The sequence below is a fragment of the Nicotiana tomentosiformis genome, chromosome 4 (assembly GCF_000390325.3).
Source record: "Nicotiana tomentosiformis chromosome 4, ASM39032v3, whole genome shotgun sequence".
Taxonomy (NCBI): domain Eukaryota; kingdom Viridiplantae; phylum Streptophyta; class Magnoliopsida; order Solanales; family Solanaceae; genus Nicotiana; species Nicotiana tomentosiformis.
In genome coordinates, this window is record NC_090815.1 from 58,043,104 (window position 1) to 58,059,830 (window position 16,727).

At 42.3% G+C, this 16,727-nt stretch overlaps 1 protein-coding gene across 3 annotated transcripts; it reads right to left on the minus strand.

Annotated features, from left to right (window-relative positions):
- Positions 1-12,127: 12,127 nt before the first annotated feature.
- Positions 12,128-16,721, minus strand: LOC104115897 (nucleolin 1). 3 transcript variants are annotated; one of them, XM_070199815.1, is made up of 17 exons: positions 16,493-16,721; positions 16,367-16,409; positions 15,691-15,863; positions 15,383-15,481; positions 14,970-15,299; positions 14,763-14,876; positions 14,498-14,605; positions 14,317-14,430; positions 14,101-14,145; positions 13,905-13,996; positions 13,713-13,830; positions 13,268-13,356; positions 13,091-13,181; positions 12,906-12,994; positions 12,547-12,785; positions 12,454-12,492; positions 12,128-12,363 (listed from the first exon to the last, which is right to left on the minus strand). In XM_070199815.1, the coding sequence occupies exons 1-17, from the start codon at positions 16,523-16,525 to the stop codon at positions 12,335-12,337; spliced, it is 1,845 nt and encodes a 614-aa protein (XP_070055916.1). In that variant the 5' UTR covers positions 16,526-16,721; the 3' UTR covers positions 12,128-12,334. The 3 variants fall into 3 exon arrangements, with proteins under 3 accessions (XP_070055916.1, XP_009624912.1, XP_009624911.1); XM_009626617.4 differs by having other exon boundaries at positions 12,454-12,785; positions 14,101-14,142; XM_009626616.4 differs by having other exon boundaries at positions 12,454-12,785.
- Between the last annotated feature and the right edge of the window lie 6 nt (positions 16,722-16,727).

A 16,727-nucleotide genomic window follows, 5' to 3' on the forward strand; every position in this document is an offset into this window, starting at 1 on the left:
GGGTCGTTCTTATAGACACACTCAGACGGGTCGTCCAGCTCATCGTGGTGCATCAGCTAGCCATGGTTCTTACAGTGCTCACTCAGGCTAGTCTTCATTCAGTGCACTACCAGTGCAGAGTTCTCATCATACCTCGTCCGCGCAGGCTTCTGCAGGTCATTCCTCAGGTTATCAGGAGCGGTAGTTCCGTCAGAGGAAGGGTTGTTTCGAGTGCGGAGAATTTGGTCACTTCAAGAGAGAGTGTCCTAGGCTGTTGAGCGGGGCTCCACAGCAGGTTTCTCGACCGACGGCACCAGCACTAGCAGTTACACCACCCGCCCTGCCATCTCGGGGTGGGGGTTAGGCAGCTAGGGGTACCCGATCAGGAGGCGGGTAGGCTCAATTCTATACTTTTCCTGCCAGGCCAGATGTTGTTTCCTCAAATGCAGTGATCACAGGTATTGTTTCAGTGTGCCACAGGGAGGCTTCTATATTATTTGACACTGGTTCCACTTATTCATATGTATCATCATATTTTGCTCATTATCTGGATATGCCTTGTGAGTCCTTAGTTTCACTTGTTTGTGTATCTACACCGGTGGGCGATATTATTACTGTGGATCGTGTGTATCGGTCGTGTGTGGTAACTATTGGGGAACTAGAGACTAGAGTTGATCTCTTATTACTTGGTATGGTTGATTTCGATGTAATCCTGGGTATGGATTGATTGTCTCCATATCATGCTATTCTGGACTATCACGCAAAAATTGTGACGTTGACGATGCTGGAGTTGCCAAAGGTTGAATGGAGGGGTTCTCTAGATCTTGTTCCTAGCAGGGTAATTTCTTATTTGAAGGCCCAACGTATGGTTGGAAAGGGATGCTTGTCATATTTGGCCTTTGTGAGAGATGTTGATGCAGATTCTCCTATTATTGATTCAGTACCGGTCGTGCGAGACTTTCCGGATGTATTTCCTGCAGACCTGCCGGGTATGCCACCCGACAGGGATATTGATTTCGGTATTGACTTGGTGCAGGGCACTCAGCCCATTTTTATTCCTCCGTATCGTATGGCACCAGCTGAGTTAAAAGAATTGAAAAGGCAACTTCAAGAACTCCTTGAAAAGGGGTTTATTAAGCCTAGTGTGTCACCTTAGGTTGCACCGATTCTGTTTGTGAAAAAGAAAGATGGTACTTCTGCGGATGTGCATTGATTATAGGCAGTTAAACAAAGTTACAATCAAGAATAAATATCCATTGCCTCGTATTGATGATTTATTTGACCAGCTTCAAGGAGCGAGGGTGTTCTCCAAAATTGATTTGAGGTCTGGGTATCACCAGTTGAAAATTCGGGATTCGGATATTCTAAAGACGGTATTCAGGACTCGTTATGGCCACTATGAATTTCTTGTGATGTCTTTTGGGCTAACCAATGCCCTAGCAGCATTTATGCATTTGATGAATAGTATATTTTAGATATCTTGATTTATTTGTCGTGGTATTTGTTGATGATATTCTGGTGTACTCACGTAGCCAGGAGGAGCATGCACAATACTTGGGTATTGTATTACAGAGGCTAAGAGAGGAGAGACTTTATGCTAAATTCTCTAAGTATGAGTTCTGGCTTAGTTCGGTGGTATTCTTGGGGCATATAGTGTCCAGTGAAGTTATTAAGGTGGATCCGAAGAAAATTGAGGCAGTTCAGAACTGGCCTAGACCATCCTCAGTTACTGAGATTCAGAGTTTTCTCGGCTTGGCCGGTTATTATCGTCATTTCGTGGAGGGTTTCTTGTCTATTGCATCGCCTATGACTAAATTGACCCAGAAAGGTGCTCTGTTCAGGTGGTCGGATAAATGTGAAGAAAGCTTTCAGAAGCTCAAGACAACTTTGACTACAGCTCCAGTATTGGTGTTGCCTACAAGTTCACAGCCTTATACTGTGTATTGTGATGCGTCACGTATTGGTCTCGGCACAGTGCTGATCCAAGACGGTAGGTTGATTGCCTATGCGTCCAGACAGTTAAAGGTACATGAGAAGAATTATCCAATCCAAGATCTTGAGTTAGCAGCTATTGTTCATGCCTTGAAATTTGGCGGCATTACTTGTACGGTGTCCAGTGTGAGGTGTATACCGATCATCGGAGTCTACAATATTTGTTTAAACAGAAGGATCTTAGCTTGCGGCAGTGAAGGTGGTTGGAGTTGCTTAAGGATTATGATATCACCATTCTCTATCATCCCGGAAAGGCCAATGTGGTGGTCGATGCCTTGAGTCGTAAGGCAGAGAGTTTGGGTAGCTTAGCATACTTACCGGTAGAAGAGAGGCCTTTAGCCTTGGAGGTTCAGACCTTGGCTAATCAGTTTGTTAGATTGGATGTTTCCGAGCCGAATCGAGTTTTGGCCTGTGTGGTTTCTCGGTCTTCTTTATATGATCGCATCAGAGAACGCCAGTATGATGATCCACATTTGCTTGTCCTTAAGGATAAGGTTCAGCACGGTGATGCCAAAGAAGTCACTATTGGAGATGACGGTGTATTACGGGTGCAGGGAAGGCTATGTGTGCCTAATGTAGATGGTTTGCGTGAGCTGATTCTCCAGGAAGCTCACAGTTTGCGGTACTCTATTCATCCAGGTGCCGCGAAGATGTATCAGGATTTGAGGCAGCACTATTGGTGGAGGCTGATGAAGAAGGATATAGTTGGGTTTGTAGCTCGGTGTCTAAATTGTCAACAGGTGAAGTATGAACATCATAGGCCGGGAGGATTGCTTCAGAGACTTGAAATTCTGGAGTGGAAATGGGAGCGTATTACCATGGATTTCGTAGTTGGGCTCCCACGGACCTTGAGAAAGTTTGATGTTGTTTGGGTGATAATAGATCGGCTGACCAAGTCCGCACATTTTATTTCAGTCGGTACTAATTATTCTTCGGAGCGGTTGGCTAGAATTTATATTCGCGAGATTGTTCGCCTACACGGTATGCCAGTGTCTATTATTTGAGATCGGGGTACGCAGTTTACCTCACAGTTTTGGAGGGCAGTGCAGCGAGAATTAGGCACACAGGTTCAGTTGAGTACATCATTTCACCCTTAGACGGACGGACAGTCCGAGTGCACTATTCAGATATTGGAGGATATGTTATGCGCTTGTGTCATTGATTTTGGGGGTTCTTGGGATCAATTTCTATCACTCACAGAGTTTGCTTACAATAATAGCTACCAGTCAAGCATTCAGATGGCTCCGTATGAAGCTTTATATGGGAGACGGTGTCGGTCTCCGGTGGGTTGGTTTGAGCCTAGTGAGGTTAGACTATTGGGTACTGACTTGGTTCAGGATGATTTAGAGAAGGTCAAAGTAATTCAGGAACGGCTTCGCACGGCACAGTCTAGACAGAAGAGTTATACCGACAGGAAGGTTCGTGTTGTTGTTCACATGGTTGGGGAGAAGGTTCTGCTCAAGATTTCACCCATGAAGGGTGTGTTGAGGTTCGGGAAAAAGGGCAAGTTGAGCCCTCGGTATATTGGGCCTTTTGAGATACTTAAGGAAATTGGGGAGGTGGCTTATGAACTTGCTTTGCCACCTAGTCTATCAGGTGTTCATCCAGTGTTCCATGTATCCATGCTCCGAAAGTATGTCGGGGATCCGTCTCACATTCTAAATTTCAGTACAGTACAGTTACGGTAATTTGACTTATGATGTGGAGCCGGTGGCTATTTTAGACCAGCAGGTTCGAAAGCTGAGGTCAAAGAACATAGCATCAGTGAAGGTGCAGTGGAGAGGCCATCCAGTCGGAGAAGCTACTTGGGAGATTGAGCAGGAGATGCGGAGCAAATATCCACATTTATTTGAGACCCAGGGTATTGTTCTAAACCCGTTCGAGGACGAACGTTTGTTTAAGAGGGGGAGAATGTAACGACCCGGCCGGTTGTTTTGATTATTATAACCCCGTTCTCCCATTTACTGCTCAATTTATGCTTTATAATTGTTTTATGACTTACCGGGTTAGTGGATTCGGGTCCGGAAGGAATTCGAAGTGAAATGAGACACTTAGTCTTATAATTGAAAATTTAAGTTAGAAAAGTGAAATGAATATGGACCTATGTGTAAATGACCTCGGATTTGAATTTTGATGATCCCAATAGCTCCGTAGGGTGATTTTGGGCTTAGGAGCGTGTCCAAAATATTATTTGGAGGTCCGTAGGGGAATTAAGCTTGAAATGTCGAAAGTTGAATCTTTGGGAAGTTTGACCGGGGGGTTGACTTTTTGATAACGGGGTCGAAATCCGATTCTGAAAATTTGAGTACCTTCGTTATGTCATTTATGACTTGTGCACAAAATTTGAGGTAAATCGGACGTGATTTGGTAGGTTCCGGAGTCGTTTGTAAAAATTAGAAATTTCAAAGTTCATTAAGCTTGAATTGGGGTGTAATTTATGGCTTTAGCGTTGTTTGAGGTGATTTGAGGGTCCGACTAAGTCCGTATGATGTTTCAGGACTTGTTGGTATATTTGGTTGAGGTCCCGAGGGGTTCGGGTAAGTTTTGGATGGTTAACGGATCATTTTTGGCCTTTGTGAGATTGTTGATATCTGTTGCTGCATTTTTCTGATTTTCTCCTTCGCGTTCGCGAAGAGTGTTTTCTGAGTGTGAGGTTTTGTTCTTCGCGTCCGCAAAGGGGAGGACGCAAACGCGAAGGTATGGTCTGTGTGTGCATCGCGAACCCGTGGTAGGTGTCGCGTTCGCGAAGAGGAGTGAGGCTATTGGGGACCCCCGGGTCCTTATTCTACGCGTTCGTGAAGGTCTGAGCTGGTAAAGCTTCGCATTTGCGAAGCCGTGGTCGCGTTCGTGAAGGGTAAGATTTACAAAGCTTCGCGTTCGCAAAGCCACGGTCGCGTTCGCAAAGGGTTAAAATTGTGGGCAGTCGAGTGGTGCTTCACGAACGCGAGGGACCTGTCGCGTTCGTGAAGAAGAGAGGTCTGGACAAAGAGTTTAAGTTTTTGACAGATTTGAACTCGGGAAGAAGCGATTTTCAGGTGTTTTTCAAGGAAAACAACGGGGTAAGTGTTCTTAACTCAATATTTAAATTACCCGAATCCATGGTTGTTTTTATCATTTAATTGGCGAATTAAGTTGGAAAAGTTTGAAAACCCTCTTAGTTTAAATTGAAGATTTGAGGGTCGAGTTGGGGTCGGATTTTGATAAAATTAGTATGGTTAGACTCGTGGTTGAATGGATTTCGGATTTTGTAACTTTTGTCGAGTTCCGAGACGTGGGCCCCACGGGCGATTTTTGAGCTAATTTTCGGATTTTTATGAAAAATTATTATTTTCTTATGGAATTAATTTCAATAAATTTTATTGACTGAAACGAATTATTTATGGCCAGATTCGAGGCGTTTGGAGACCAATTCACGAGGAAAGGACATTGCAGAATAAGAATTTCACGGCTTGAAGTAAGTAACAGTTTTAAATCTGGTCCTGAGGGTATGAAACCCCGTATTTTGGTATCATGTGATTATTTTGGAGGTGATGCACATGCTAGGTGACGGGCGTGTGGGCGTGCACCGAAGGGATTGTAACTTGGTCCGTCCCGAAAAACTGTAAAGTTGAATAATTTGTTGTTATGCTCTCTATGTGTTGATAAAAGTTGACTGTAAATCATGTTAGAAATCATGCTTAGGCTATGTGATAGTACTGTTGGGACCCACAGAGGTCGCGTACTTGTTGAATTGCCTGCTAAGTGCTATATGTACTCAGTCTCAGCTTTTACTTGCACATTTTATCTCAGTCTCTGTTATTATTATTGATACATCATATCATTGTTGTTTGGGATGATTTCATGATTATTAAGAGCGTGAGAGACTGGAGAGGTTTATTAGTGAGTGAGGCCGAGGGCCTGATTGTGAGGATATTTTTTTGGGATCGGGTTGCACGCCGCAGCAGGCCATGTTGGCTTTATATATATTATACTATAGCACGTGAGTTGGCCGTGCAGCAAATGAGTTGGCCGTGCGGATCCTTATATTATACTATAGCACGTGAGTTGGCCGTGCAGCACGTGAGTTGGCCGTGCGGATCCAGATATTTATATTATGGCACGTGAGTTGTCCGTGCAGCAGTTGTCCGTGCAGTTTATAGCGCTTGGGTTGTAGGAGCCCCTCCGGAGTCTGTACACCCCCAGTGAGCGCGGGTACCCATTGAGAGTGAGTGATGAGAGCTGGGATCCCAGGGAGTGATGAGGGTTGGGAGCCCAGTGAGTGATTGTTGTCCTAAGAGGTTGTACTTGATTGTACTTGATTTCCATTTGTTGTTGCACTTAGTTGCTTTCTGTCATTGTTGTGAAATCTTTGAAAGATTGTTGATATACGGATTACATGAACAGGAACTGTATAAAAAATGATTTGACATTAAACTGCCAGATTTGATAGCATGTCTATTCTTTGCTGGAATTACTGGAAATGAACCATAACTGTGTAGCTCGTTACTATCTTCAGTTCCTTATTTATTATTGTTACTTGCTGAGTTGGTTGTACTCATACTACACCCTATACTTTGTGTGCAGATCTAGGTGTTCCCGGACATAGCGGGTGTTGATCCTTTCGTGCGGTTGATTTTCAGGAGATTTTGAGGTAGCTGCCATGTTCCGCAGACCTTGTCTCTCCTTCTCTATCTCTTTGTTTACTGTATTTGGTCTCAGACTATTATAGATTATATTTTCCAGACTTGTATTCATATTAGATGCTCATGTACTCAGTGACACCAGGTTTTGGGGAGTGTTTGTATTGTATTTAAATATTATATTTTCAACCTTAAAGAGGGGTTTTGGTTTATTGAGATTTTCGGCTTGCCTAGTATCGAGATAGGCGCCATCACGACAAGTTGGGATTTTGGGTCGTGACAAACGGCGGTGAGGATAGGTACACCTTTGACTCCTTCAGCGCTTGGACGTACTCAGGGGTCCATTAGAGGCCGTTCTCTTTTTTGAGTACGCCAAAGAACTTGTGGCACTTATCGGAGGACCGCGAGATGAACCTTGACAGAGCGGCTATTCGGCCGGTTAGCTTTTAGACTTGCTTTTTGGTAGTCAAGTGCTCTGGTATACCCTCGATAGCCTTGATTTGGTCTGGATTGACCTCGATACCCCGCTGCGACAAGAATTTCCCTGAAGTCACGTCGAATGCACATTTCTCGGGGTTCAGTTTCATGTCGTAGCCTGAGTATGCGGAATGCTTCTCTTAAGTGGTCGATGTGATATTCCCTTCTTTTGGACTTGACCAGCATGTCGTCGATGTATACCTCCATCGTATTTTCGAGTTGTTCTTTGAACATCCTCATCACCAACCTTTGGTAAGTTGCCCCCGCATTTTTCAATCTGAAAAGCATGACCCTGTAGCAGTACGTCCCCTGGTGGGTGATGAAGGTGGTCTTTTTCCTAATCCTCTTCCGCCATAAGGATCTGGTTGTAGCCCGAGTTGGCATCCAAGAAACTTAATAACTCGTGCCCGGTTGTCGCGTCGATGAGCTGGTCGATGTGGGATAGGGAACGAGTCCCTGGGGCAGGCTTTTTTTAGGTCAGTGAAGTCTACACACATCTGCCACTTATCGTTCTTCTTTTTCACCATGACAATGTTGGCTACCCATTGGGGGTACTTTGACTCTCTGATAGAACCATTTTCTAGCAGTTTTTCCACTTTTTCGCGCACCGCGTTATTGATTGCAGGGTTGAACTTGCGCCGAACCTGCCTTACCGGGGGGTAGAGTGGGTCGACGCTCAATGTATGTGTGGCGATATCCTTTGGGATACCTGGCATAGCTGCATGGCTAAAAGCAAACAAGTTGGGTTAGCAATTAGAAATTTGCGGAACTTACCTGGTTAGTTTGCAGCCGATGTAAGCTTTCTTGTTGTAGTCGTTGACGTCTAGCTGAACGAGATCGAGGTCCTCTATGGTCGGTCCTGCGGCTCCGTCCACATCGGGATCTCTAATGACATCCTTGATGTCGTCGCCTACTAACCTCGACCATGTTGGTTGATATGCTTCTTTCTCTTTGTCTCTCCTTTGTTGAGCGGCCGTGCAGTGTAGGGAGATGTGGTAGCACTCTTATGATGTGCGTTGTTCCCCACTTATGCTGAATATGCCCCATGGAGTTGGGAATTTGATGACTTGGTACAAGCTGGAGGGTATGTCCCTCATGGAATGTATCTACGGTCGCCATATTATGGCGTTGTATGTCGTATCCTGGTCCATGATGTGGAATGTGGTCTCCAGAGTGACGCCACCTGCCAGGACGGGGAGTGTGATCTCGCCAGATGTTTGTTCAACTGCATTGTTATATCCTGTTAGTGTGATGCAGCGTGGTACTATCTTGTCCTCGAGTTTCATTTGTGTGAGTACTTGGGGATGGATAATACACGCGCCGCTCCCGTCGTCTACCATAATCCGTCTTACGTCGGTATCTAAAATTCGTAAAGTAATAAATAACAAGAGCGACATAGTGAAGGAATGCCAAATCGTTGGTATCTGACTTATCGAAGATGGTACTTTCTTCGAGTTTATCATACAAGGGTGATCGACCGTTTGAGCTTGTGAGTCATGGTGAACTTTACGCTATTGATGGAAGCTTTGTCTCCTCCACCGATAATCATATGGTGGTACGGCCTGGCGAGGGCGGCTTCGGTGGCCCTTGATGATGTTCGCGTCCCCTGGCAAAGTTGGTTCTTCCCCGATCGCTCAACAATTCTTTGAGGTGTCCCTGTCGCAGCATGTTTACGACCTCCTGTCTTAGGGCGATACAATCTTCAGTTTTGTGTCCTCGCTCTTGATGGAACTCGCAGAGGGCGTCTGATCTCATTTTCTGCGGCCACTTTACCTTTGGTCGGAACTTCTCCAAGGCGTAGACGATCTCTATAGGTGACACACAAAAATTGTGAGCGGATAATAAAGGGGACTCTTTCATTCTGGCGAGTCCCTGTTTTTGATCGGGGTGGGCCTTCTTCATGGCGAGGTGAGGATACAACGGTAGTCCTGACATATGGGAGATGTCGTTCCCAGTTCGGCCGTGAGGTCGCCGGATCTCTCCTGATATCATTTCTCTGATATCTTTTCTGGATTCTGCTTGTACTGAGGTCAGTCGATGAGTCGGCCCATTAAGGTCGTCTTCGTCTGCTCGTACTTCGGCGCAGTATGCATTATGTATTTCGTCCCAAGTTGTCGCCGTATTTCATGAGCCGACTTAATTATTTTCTTGTCGCTCTCGAACCATTTCTATTCAACCCGTTTTGAAAAGCGGCTACCGCCATTCCTTCTGATTCATTGGGTAGAGTCATTCTCACTCGGTTGAAACGGGCGAGTAAGTCCCTTAGTCCTTCTCCCGGGAACTGTTTGATAGCAAAGATGTCATTCACTCTTGCCCCGGCCTTCTAAGCCCCGGCATGGGCCGTCACGAACTTGTCGGCCATTTTCTTAAAGGTTTCGATGGAACGTGCTGGCAGCTGCGAGTACCAGGTTAATAGCTTCCGTGAGGGTTTCACCGAATTTCTTTAGCAGAATGGAGGATACTTGTCCTTTGGCAAGATCATTGCCTTTCACGGCGGTGACGTAATGGGTCACATGATCTTCGGGATCGGTTGTGCCATCATATATTTTTAAGTAAGGCGGCATTTTAAAGGTCTTTGGTATGGCATGTGGTGCGGCGGCGTCATTGTACTGCTGCTCGACGAACCGACTGGCATCTCTCTTCGGCAATAACTTAGGAGCGCCCGGTATTTTATCGACCCTTTCTTGGTGCTCTCTCATTTGATCTCGAAGTGTCTTGTTCTCGTTTTCCATTTCCTTCATCCTTTTCAGAATGGTAGCGAGAGCGTCATCGCTTGCATTGTTAACAACATTGTGAGCAATACTTGTCTTTGTGGGTGGAGGTTGATCACGTTGCTCGCCCACTGATGGTGTGGCGCATGATCTCGCCTTTACTGCAGCCGCGTCCTGAACGGGCTTATGGAGGACGCTGGTCAATGTATCAGTCAGCCAAGCCTCAAGGAGCTTCTTTATCGCTGGCGGTGTCTCCTCTTCCACGGATGTGGAGGCGGTCTTACCATGGGATTTTGTGATGCTGCAGTGGGGAGGGGGTAATCCACCTCGCCTAGGTGAGGCATTGGGTGTTGTGTCCTCATCTACTGCTTCAGAGCTCTCGTGGATGATGCCCATGAGGTTGGTTGGGAGGTTGATCATTATTCTCGTTCTTTTTTCTCTGTTACCTGCCATGTTAGATCTATGCATACAAAGGGAAGGAAGTTCTTTTTGCTGTTTTTTTTAAGTAACCAGTGTCAGTTGTAAATAAACTAAATAAATGACATAGCTAGAAAATCCCCACAGACGGGCGCCAAATTGTTTGACCGAAAAATATAACTTCCGATTAAACTATTAAATTTATATAACAAGGGGGTTAAATCTAGTTAAGAATAATAACTCTAGATACTAATTTTGAAAATGTATAGTAGATGGGATCTCCCATAAATGATTGATGACAATGAATGCAAAATATCCTCAAGCCTGAATATTAATGGAGGTGTCACTAACAATAAATGGCAATAAATGACAGTTAATTAAATAAGGAGAAAGATTGACTCAATAATGAATGGGTTGAACGAATATTTTTCTTCACCATATGAATGACAGATAAGTCCGAGATTCGTATGAACAATCTTCGGATCTGGTGGAAAAGTGAGAATGATATGGCCCAGAATCTTTATCAAAAGGTAGTCTTTATATTTTTGCAAGAGAGAAAGTCTTCGTTTCTAAAGTGTTCTTATCAGAATCAATATTACATGCCCCTATCATTGTTTTTTCTTTCTATATATATGGGATATTTTTTCTTAGAAAACCCTAATAGTACAAACATTAGGAATATTCACTAAAATATTCCCCTTTACAAGTCTTATCACTGACAGTCGATCTCGACCTCGACCCTTGTTGACATCTTGACCGCGATATCTATCAATGCTGCGACCACGGCTCATATCGACACCTCGGCCATTAATCTCGATATCTTGGGTGAGCTCGGCCGATGACGTTCTTCAAAGCCATTTTATGCTAAATATTCCGAAGGCAGATTTTTAGCCTATTCAGATGGTACTATGCTAGAGCTGTTTGGTTTTGGTAAAAATACACCTTCCATGTTGAAGCCAAGTGACCAGTTTACTACTAGCCTTCAGAAAAATGCAGAAAAGATTGACGAACCATGGAGAGAATATGATGAATGTAGAGGGGGAAATAGTTCCACTGGTTTCTGTTATTCTTCCAATGTCAGTTGAATAACTGAATTGGATGTTGCAACTGGATTGCAAATTATTGTGATGGTAGGCCGAAAGTCATGGATATTTTAGAACTTTCTGACAGTGGAGATTTTGTTGAATCTTCACTAGGGAAAGCTGAAGCTGAGGGTTATATTTCGGGAAGAGATTCTCTAGCAATAAGTTTTTTGTGGAATAATGGAGTTATTCCACAAAGCATGGGAACTGCTTTGGACACTAAGATGAATTAATGGAGTTATGGTATCTAGCTAACTGTTTTTTCTTTGTCATATGAACATGTTAGACAGAATTTGGATGTTGCATTTACAGAAACCAGCTTAGAGAAGGCCACTAAGGTTGAACAGTATTCTCATGAGCTCAAGATTCCAATTTCTTCTATTAAAGATGAAGTTGAAAACCATCTGGAGTATCTCTTGTCAAGATTACTAATAGGCAAGTGCACTGTGGAGAAAGCTTGTGAAATAGCTATGCAGAAGGTGGTTATTGAAGTGGCTGCTATGAGTTTTATCATATTAACTCAGGAATAGTTATAGTTATTGCTAATAAACAATACTTTGAAATATTTTATGAATTGAGAATGAACCACAAGAAACATAAAGCAGTTGTTCTTGATAGTTTTTCTATTAAGAGCAGTTATGGGAAAACTTCAGAGGAGGCTGATGTGGTTTTTTGTTTAATACTTGAGGCAATTAGGGAGCTTCCAGAATTCTTGTTTTCAATTCTCGTCGACAAGGGGTAAGGTATTAAAAAGGTCAACTGAATAAAAGTAACTTCACACAGCAAATATAGGTAGAGTATCAGCAGAATATAAGAGGTTGGTCTTATGTCTGGTACCAACCACTGAATATGAACAATGAAGAACTCACTTTCCACCCAAAAAGAATGGTTTAAATGACACAATAACTGAAGGAAACAAAATTATCCGGACTCTTATACTAACTACTACATTCCGAAGTATTGCTTAACTCACAAATTTATAAAATTCAAAACCAAAACTAAGTCACAAGATTAAGGAGAGAGAAGTTGATAAGTCGGCCAGAGTCAGAACTTTAAGTTACTCATCATTAAAGGTTGTCTTCTTACCTGCAATTACCAGAATGTAAAAAAGAATTAATAATAATAATGAATTATTAACACTTAATTGAGACAGTAAAATTTATATTATGACATTACCAGATGGAGTGAAGCTTGGCCTGTTGGGAGTTCCTCGTCCTCTGCCTCCACCACCACCACTACGGCCACCACCACCAAAACGGCCACCACCACCACGGCCTCCACCACCAAAGCGGCCACCACCACCACGGCCACCAAAGCGGCCACCACCATCTCTACCACCTCCCCTACCACCACTTCTACCACCAAAACCTCTGCCTCCACCAGAACTGTCACCCCTTGGTTTTGCCTCTTGCACTGTCAAGTTATAACCTCCGACTTCTGATCCATCTAGTTCCAGAGCTTTGTTCAAAGCATCACTATCACCATTTGCAAACTCAATATAAGCCATCCTGCAAGAAGGGCAAATTTACCAAAGTAGTCAGTACAAAACAAAACAAATGCCGACCTACAAATTATTTCAGACAACGCAAATTTGAGAAAACAAGAAAATGATAATGAGAAATATTTACCCTTTAATATAGCCTTCTGGGTCTGTAGGAATTCTTGTTTTAAAGATCTTACCACAAGATGCAAAATGCTCCTCAAGTGAACTCCTAATCTGAAATCGTATTTGAAATATTTAGACCACATCTTAAGACATCAAAGTGAAGTGTCACAAATAAAGGAGAGAAACAAAAATACATATGACAAAGACCTGGTCTTCAGCCTCATTTTTGTCAAAACCCCTAACAAAAATTGTTGTTCCTTCACTTCTACCTTGCCTCTGGAATGAATTTTCTTCTCTCCTACAAACCATAAGATAACACATACTTGAAATGTTGTCTCTACTTTCAACATCAATGGAAACAATAAGGTGAGAGAGATTGCATACCCAGTTCGTGGTGTATATTCTCCCCTCTCTCGAGCCAGGTCTAATCTCACAGCACGGCCCAAGAGGTCTTGGCCATTTAGTTCAAGTGCCTAAAATGGATACAACAGATTTTAGCATTCCATCCAGGGGACTAAAGAAAACTAACCAGGTCAATAATAGACAGAGCTCAGAAGAAACTAGGAAATTGCCATAATTAATGCCTCTGGCTGCATGACTACCTTAATTGACTACTTTAAAAAAGAGATGACCTTGAATTATGGAGCATAACATATAAGAGAAATTACCCATAGAGAATGCATTATCATGTCATCTCAAACACACACACATATATATATTGCTTGCATCTATTGCAACTGTAGAAAAGATTCCGTTTAAGGATTGAAAAGAAGAAACCTTTAAATTTCTCTTTCTTTTTGACAAGCTAAAAATTTAAAAAAAATGTTACCTTGTGTGCAGCTTCAGCAGTGACAAATTCAACATGACCATAGCCCTTGAAAGAACCATCTTCATGTGTAGAAAAGCGTACTTCCTGAACTTCCCCAGCATCTTTGAAGAAATTCTCACTGCAGGTGCCTTCTTATAAGTCAAGATATTATCACACAAACAAAGCACCGGAAAAAGTTCAATAGTAACTTACACATCCGCCTGTTCGACTGAATAGGATAAATTTCCAACAAACAATGTTTTTGACCCTGGAGTCTGAGCTTTAGGGGTAATAGGGGTCTTTTGCTGCATTTTGAACAGAGCAGCAGTTCAAATATTGTACACAAAACGCAAATATAATTTTCTAAAGATAATGATCAAGAAATATAATTTTCTAAAGCTTCACTTACAGCTTTAGAGGAATCAGCATCAACCATTTCTACATCAGCATCCTGCTTTAGCAAGAAAATTAGGGTAAACAGCAATACAACAAAGGGGGAAAATAATACAGCTTATCCAACTGGAAGAACCATGTTGTGACTAATTTGAAAGCTGCAGGAAAAGATGCAACTAGATACTTATGCCAAAAGAAATATGTCGATCAACTAAAGATAAGAACATATTACCTTCTTGGGAGTTTTGGATGGCTTCTGATCCTCTTCTTCTTCAGACTCATCTTCCTCAGAAGATTCCTCAGAACTACTCTCCTTCTTGGAGACAGTAGCTGGAGTGCTAGAGGGCTGTGAAACACAATTGTTAGACGATGAACTAAGATAAAATAAGTTAGAATATTACAAATGAAATAACCTTGATCTTTTTCTTTTGAGACCCTTCTTCATCACTTTCTTCAGATTCTTCATCAGAGCTGTCGCTGCTAGACTCAACCTTCTTTTTAGATACAACAGCAGCCTTTCCCTAAAGAAAGAAAATAATATCAGATAACCATGCAAAAGCAAGCTAAAACAGATAACATACTCAATAAGCAAGCAAGATACTCACTTATGTAATGATGGATTCAATGAAATGGCTAGAGGACAAAATTAACAAAAAAACAAATATCAAGTGGTCAAACCTTGTCTACATCAGAATCAGAATCATCTTCATCAGAGTCGGTTTCTTCGGAGCCGTCACCAGTCTTCTTCGCAGCTTTTGCTGGTTGAGCAGCAGCTACCTTAGAGGCAGGTTCCTGTCAAAAAGAAAATCAATTATATCAACAAGGAGTAACACTATTAAAACATTAAAACAATATTTGCATAAACCACTTAAAAATGCCCTTTACATCATCATCTGAACTTGAGTCATCACTGGAATCCTCGCTGGATTCTTCCTTCTTGGAGGCAGCAGCAGCAAGACCCTTTTTAGGTGCAGTTTTCTTAGCAACAGCATCATCCTCAGAGCTGCTATCATCCTCAGAACTAGACTGATCACTTGACTCATCTTTCTTAGAAACTGCAGCAGAGCCATTAGCAGCAGGTTTCTTGGCTGCAGGTACATCTTCCTCAGAGCTGCTATCATCCTCTGAACTAGAATCATCACTTGACTCATCTTTCTTCATAGCAGCTACACCATTCTTAGCTGAAGCTGCAACAACCTTCTTAGGAGGAGGAGCCTATACACAACAACACCAACAGAAGACGAGTTAAAACATTAGCCAAAACATTATTGAAAATTACTGCTAAGAGGGTAATTTACGTCATCCTCATCTGAAGAATCTGAATCATCTGAACTGCTGGCTAATTTTCCATATTTGGCAGGAGCCACTTTCTTAGGAGGTGCCACTGCTTTAGTTGGCTGCATAACAAAATAAGAAAATGGAATCAGTCATTATTGCATATGTAGATGACATCAACAGATATATTATGCAAATCAAAATTTCGCTAGACACTGCAAGCTAACAAAACACCCAACTCATGAACTACCACTACATAAAATCCACTTGCCATTTGGACAGACTTTACAAATACAGGTAAAAAATCAATCCGTGTGTGTGTGTGTATTACCTTCTCGTCTTCTGACTCAGAACTATCATCAGAGGAGCTGCTTTCTTGTTTCTTTTTCTTTTGAGTCTTTGTATCACTCTTTTTTTTCTCAACAGCTTGTGCTACAGCCATGTCTTTCTTCTGCTTCTTTGCACTCATTATCTTCTCAATTTCCTCCCCAGCTTCTCTCTTCCCTGTAAACACATACATAAATTAGTCAAGCCACCAACCAAATATTTCCTCCTCTACCAAGAACCAGCAAAAACAGCCATGTGAATTTCCTGAGGTAGTAGTACTTGAAAAAAATATTCTTATGCTCACACAACACAGATAAGTGTTTGTTTATCAAACTGGCCCATTATATTTCAACTTTAAACTTGAAATACAGGAATTTAAGGTCAGAAAAACAGGTTTTTAGGTGTTTTTCAAATTTCTTCAGGAATGTTCACTCTCATAACATCATCTTGTTTTCATGTCCAAACACAGTTAACTGTTCCAAATAACCTTTTTGAATTTAACATCAAATATTACTTTTTTCAAATATTAACCAAGTCATGTCCAAAAACAGCCTAAAGAAAACCTTAAATCGACAAAGAACAAGAGCCAACAAGCTCAAACCTCAAAACCTACAAACAAAAAGAGCCAAAAACGTTCAGACCTTAAAACCCACAAACAAAAAGAGGCAAGAAGATCAAACCTTTCTTCAACGGTTTGGTGGGAGCAACTACGGCAGCATCAACCTTTGAAAAAGAAACGCCAAAAAAATCAACATATATTATACAGATAAATACAAAAAGGCAAAAAAATTGCAAGCAAAGGTCACCTTGGTGGCGGACTTCTTAGCAGATTTAACCATTTCGAGCCTTTGATTGTGCAAAAAAGGAACGGAAAGGGTTTATTAAGGGGAAAGCAGCAAGAGGAGACTGCAAAACCCTAAGGAGAAGTTTAGGGTTTAACGAAAGAGAGAATGGGAAGGAGATATTTTCTTTAGCCTTGTTTTTATAGTGCAAAAGTAGCCCTACTTGTGTAACGGCGACAATTTCATAAGTTATAATTAG

What these genes read in the sequence shown, in the direction of transcription:
- LOC104115897 (XM_009626616.4), bottom strand. Translation starts at nt 16,525, where the DNA reads ATGGTTAAATCTGCTAAGAAGTCCGCCACCAAG. An exon ending in ATTCTTCAGATGAGGATGAC is followed by an intron (nt 15,300 to 15,382) that starts GTAAATTACCCT and finishes TGTTGTGTATAG; the next exon opens with GCTCCTCCTCCTAAGAAGGT. An exon ending in GCCAAGCTTCACTCCATCTG is followed by an intron (nt 12,364 to 12,453) that starts GTAATGTCATAA and finishes TGGTAATTGCAG; the next exon opens with GTAAGAAGACAACCTTTAAT.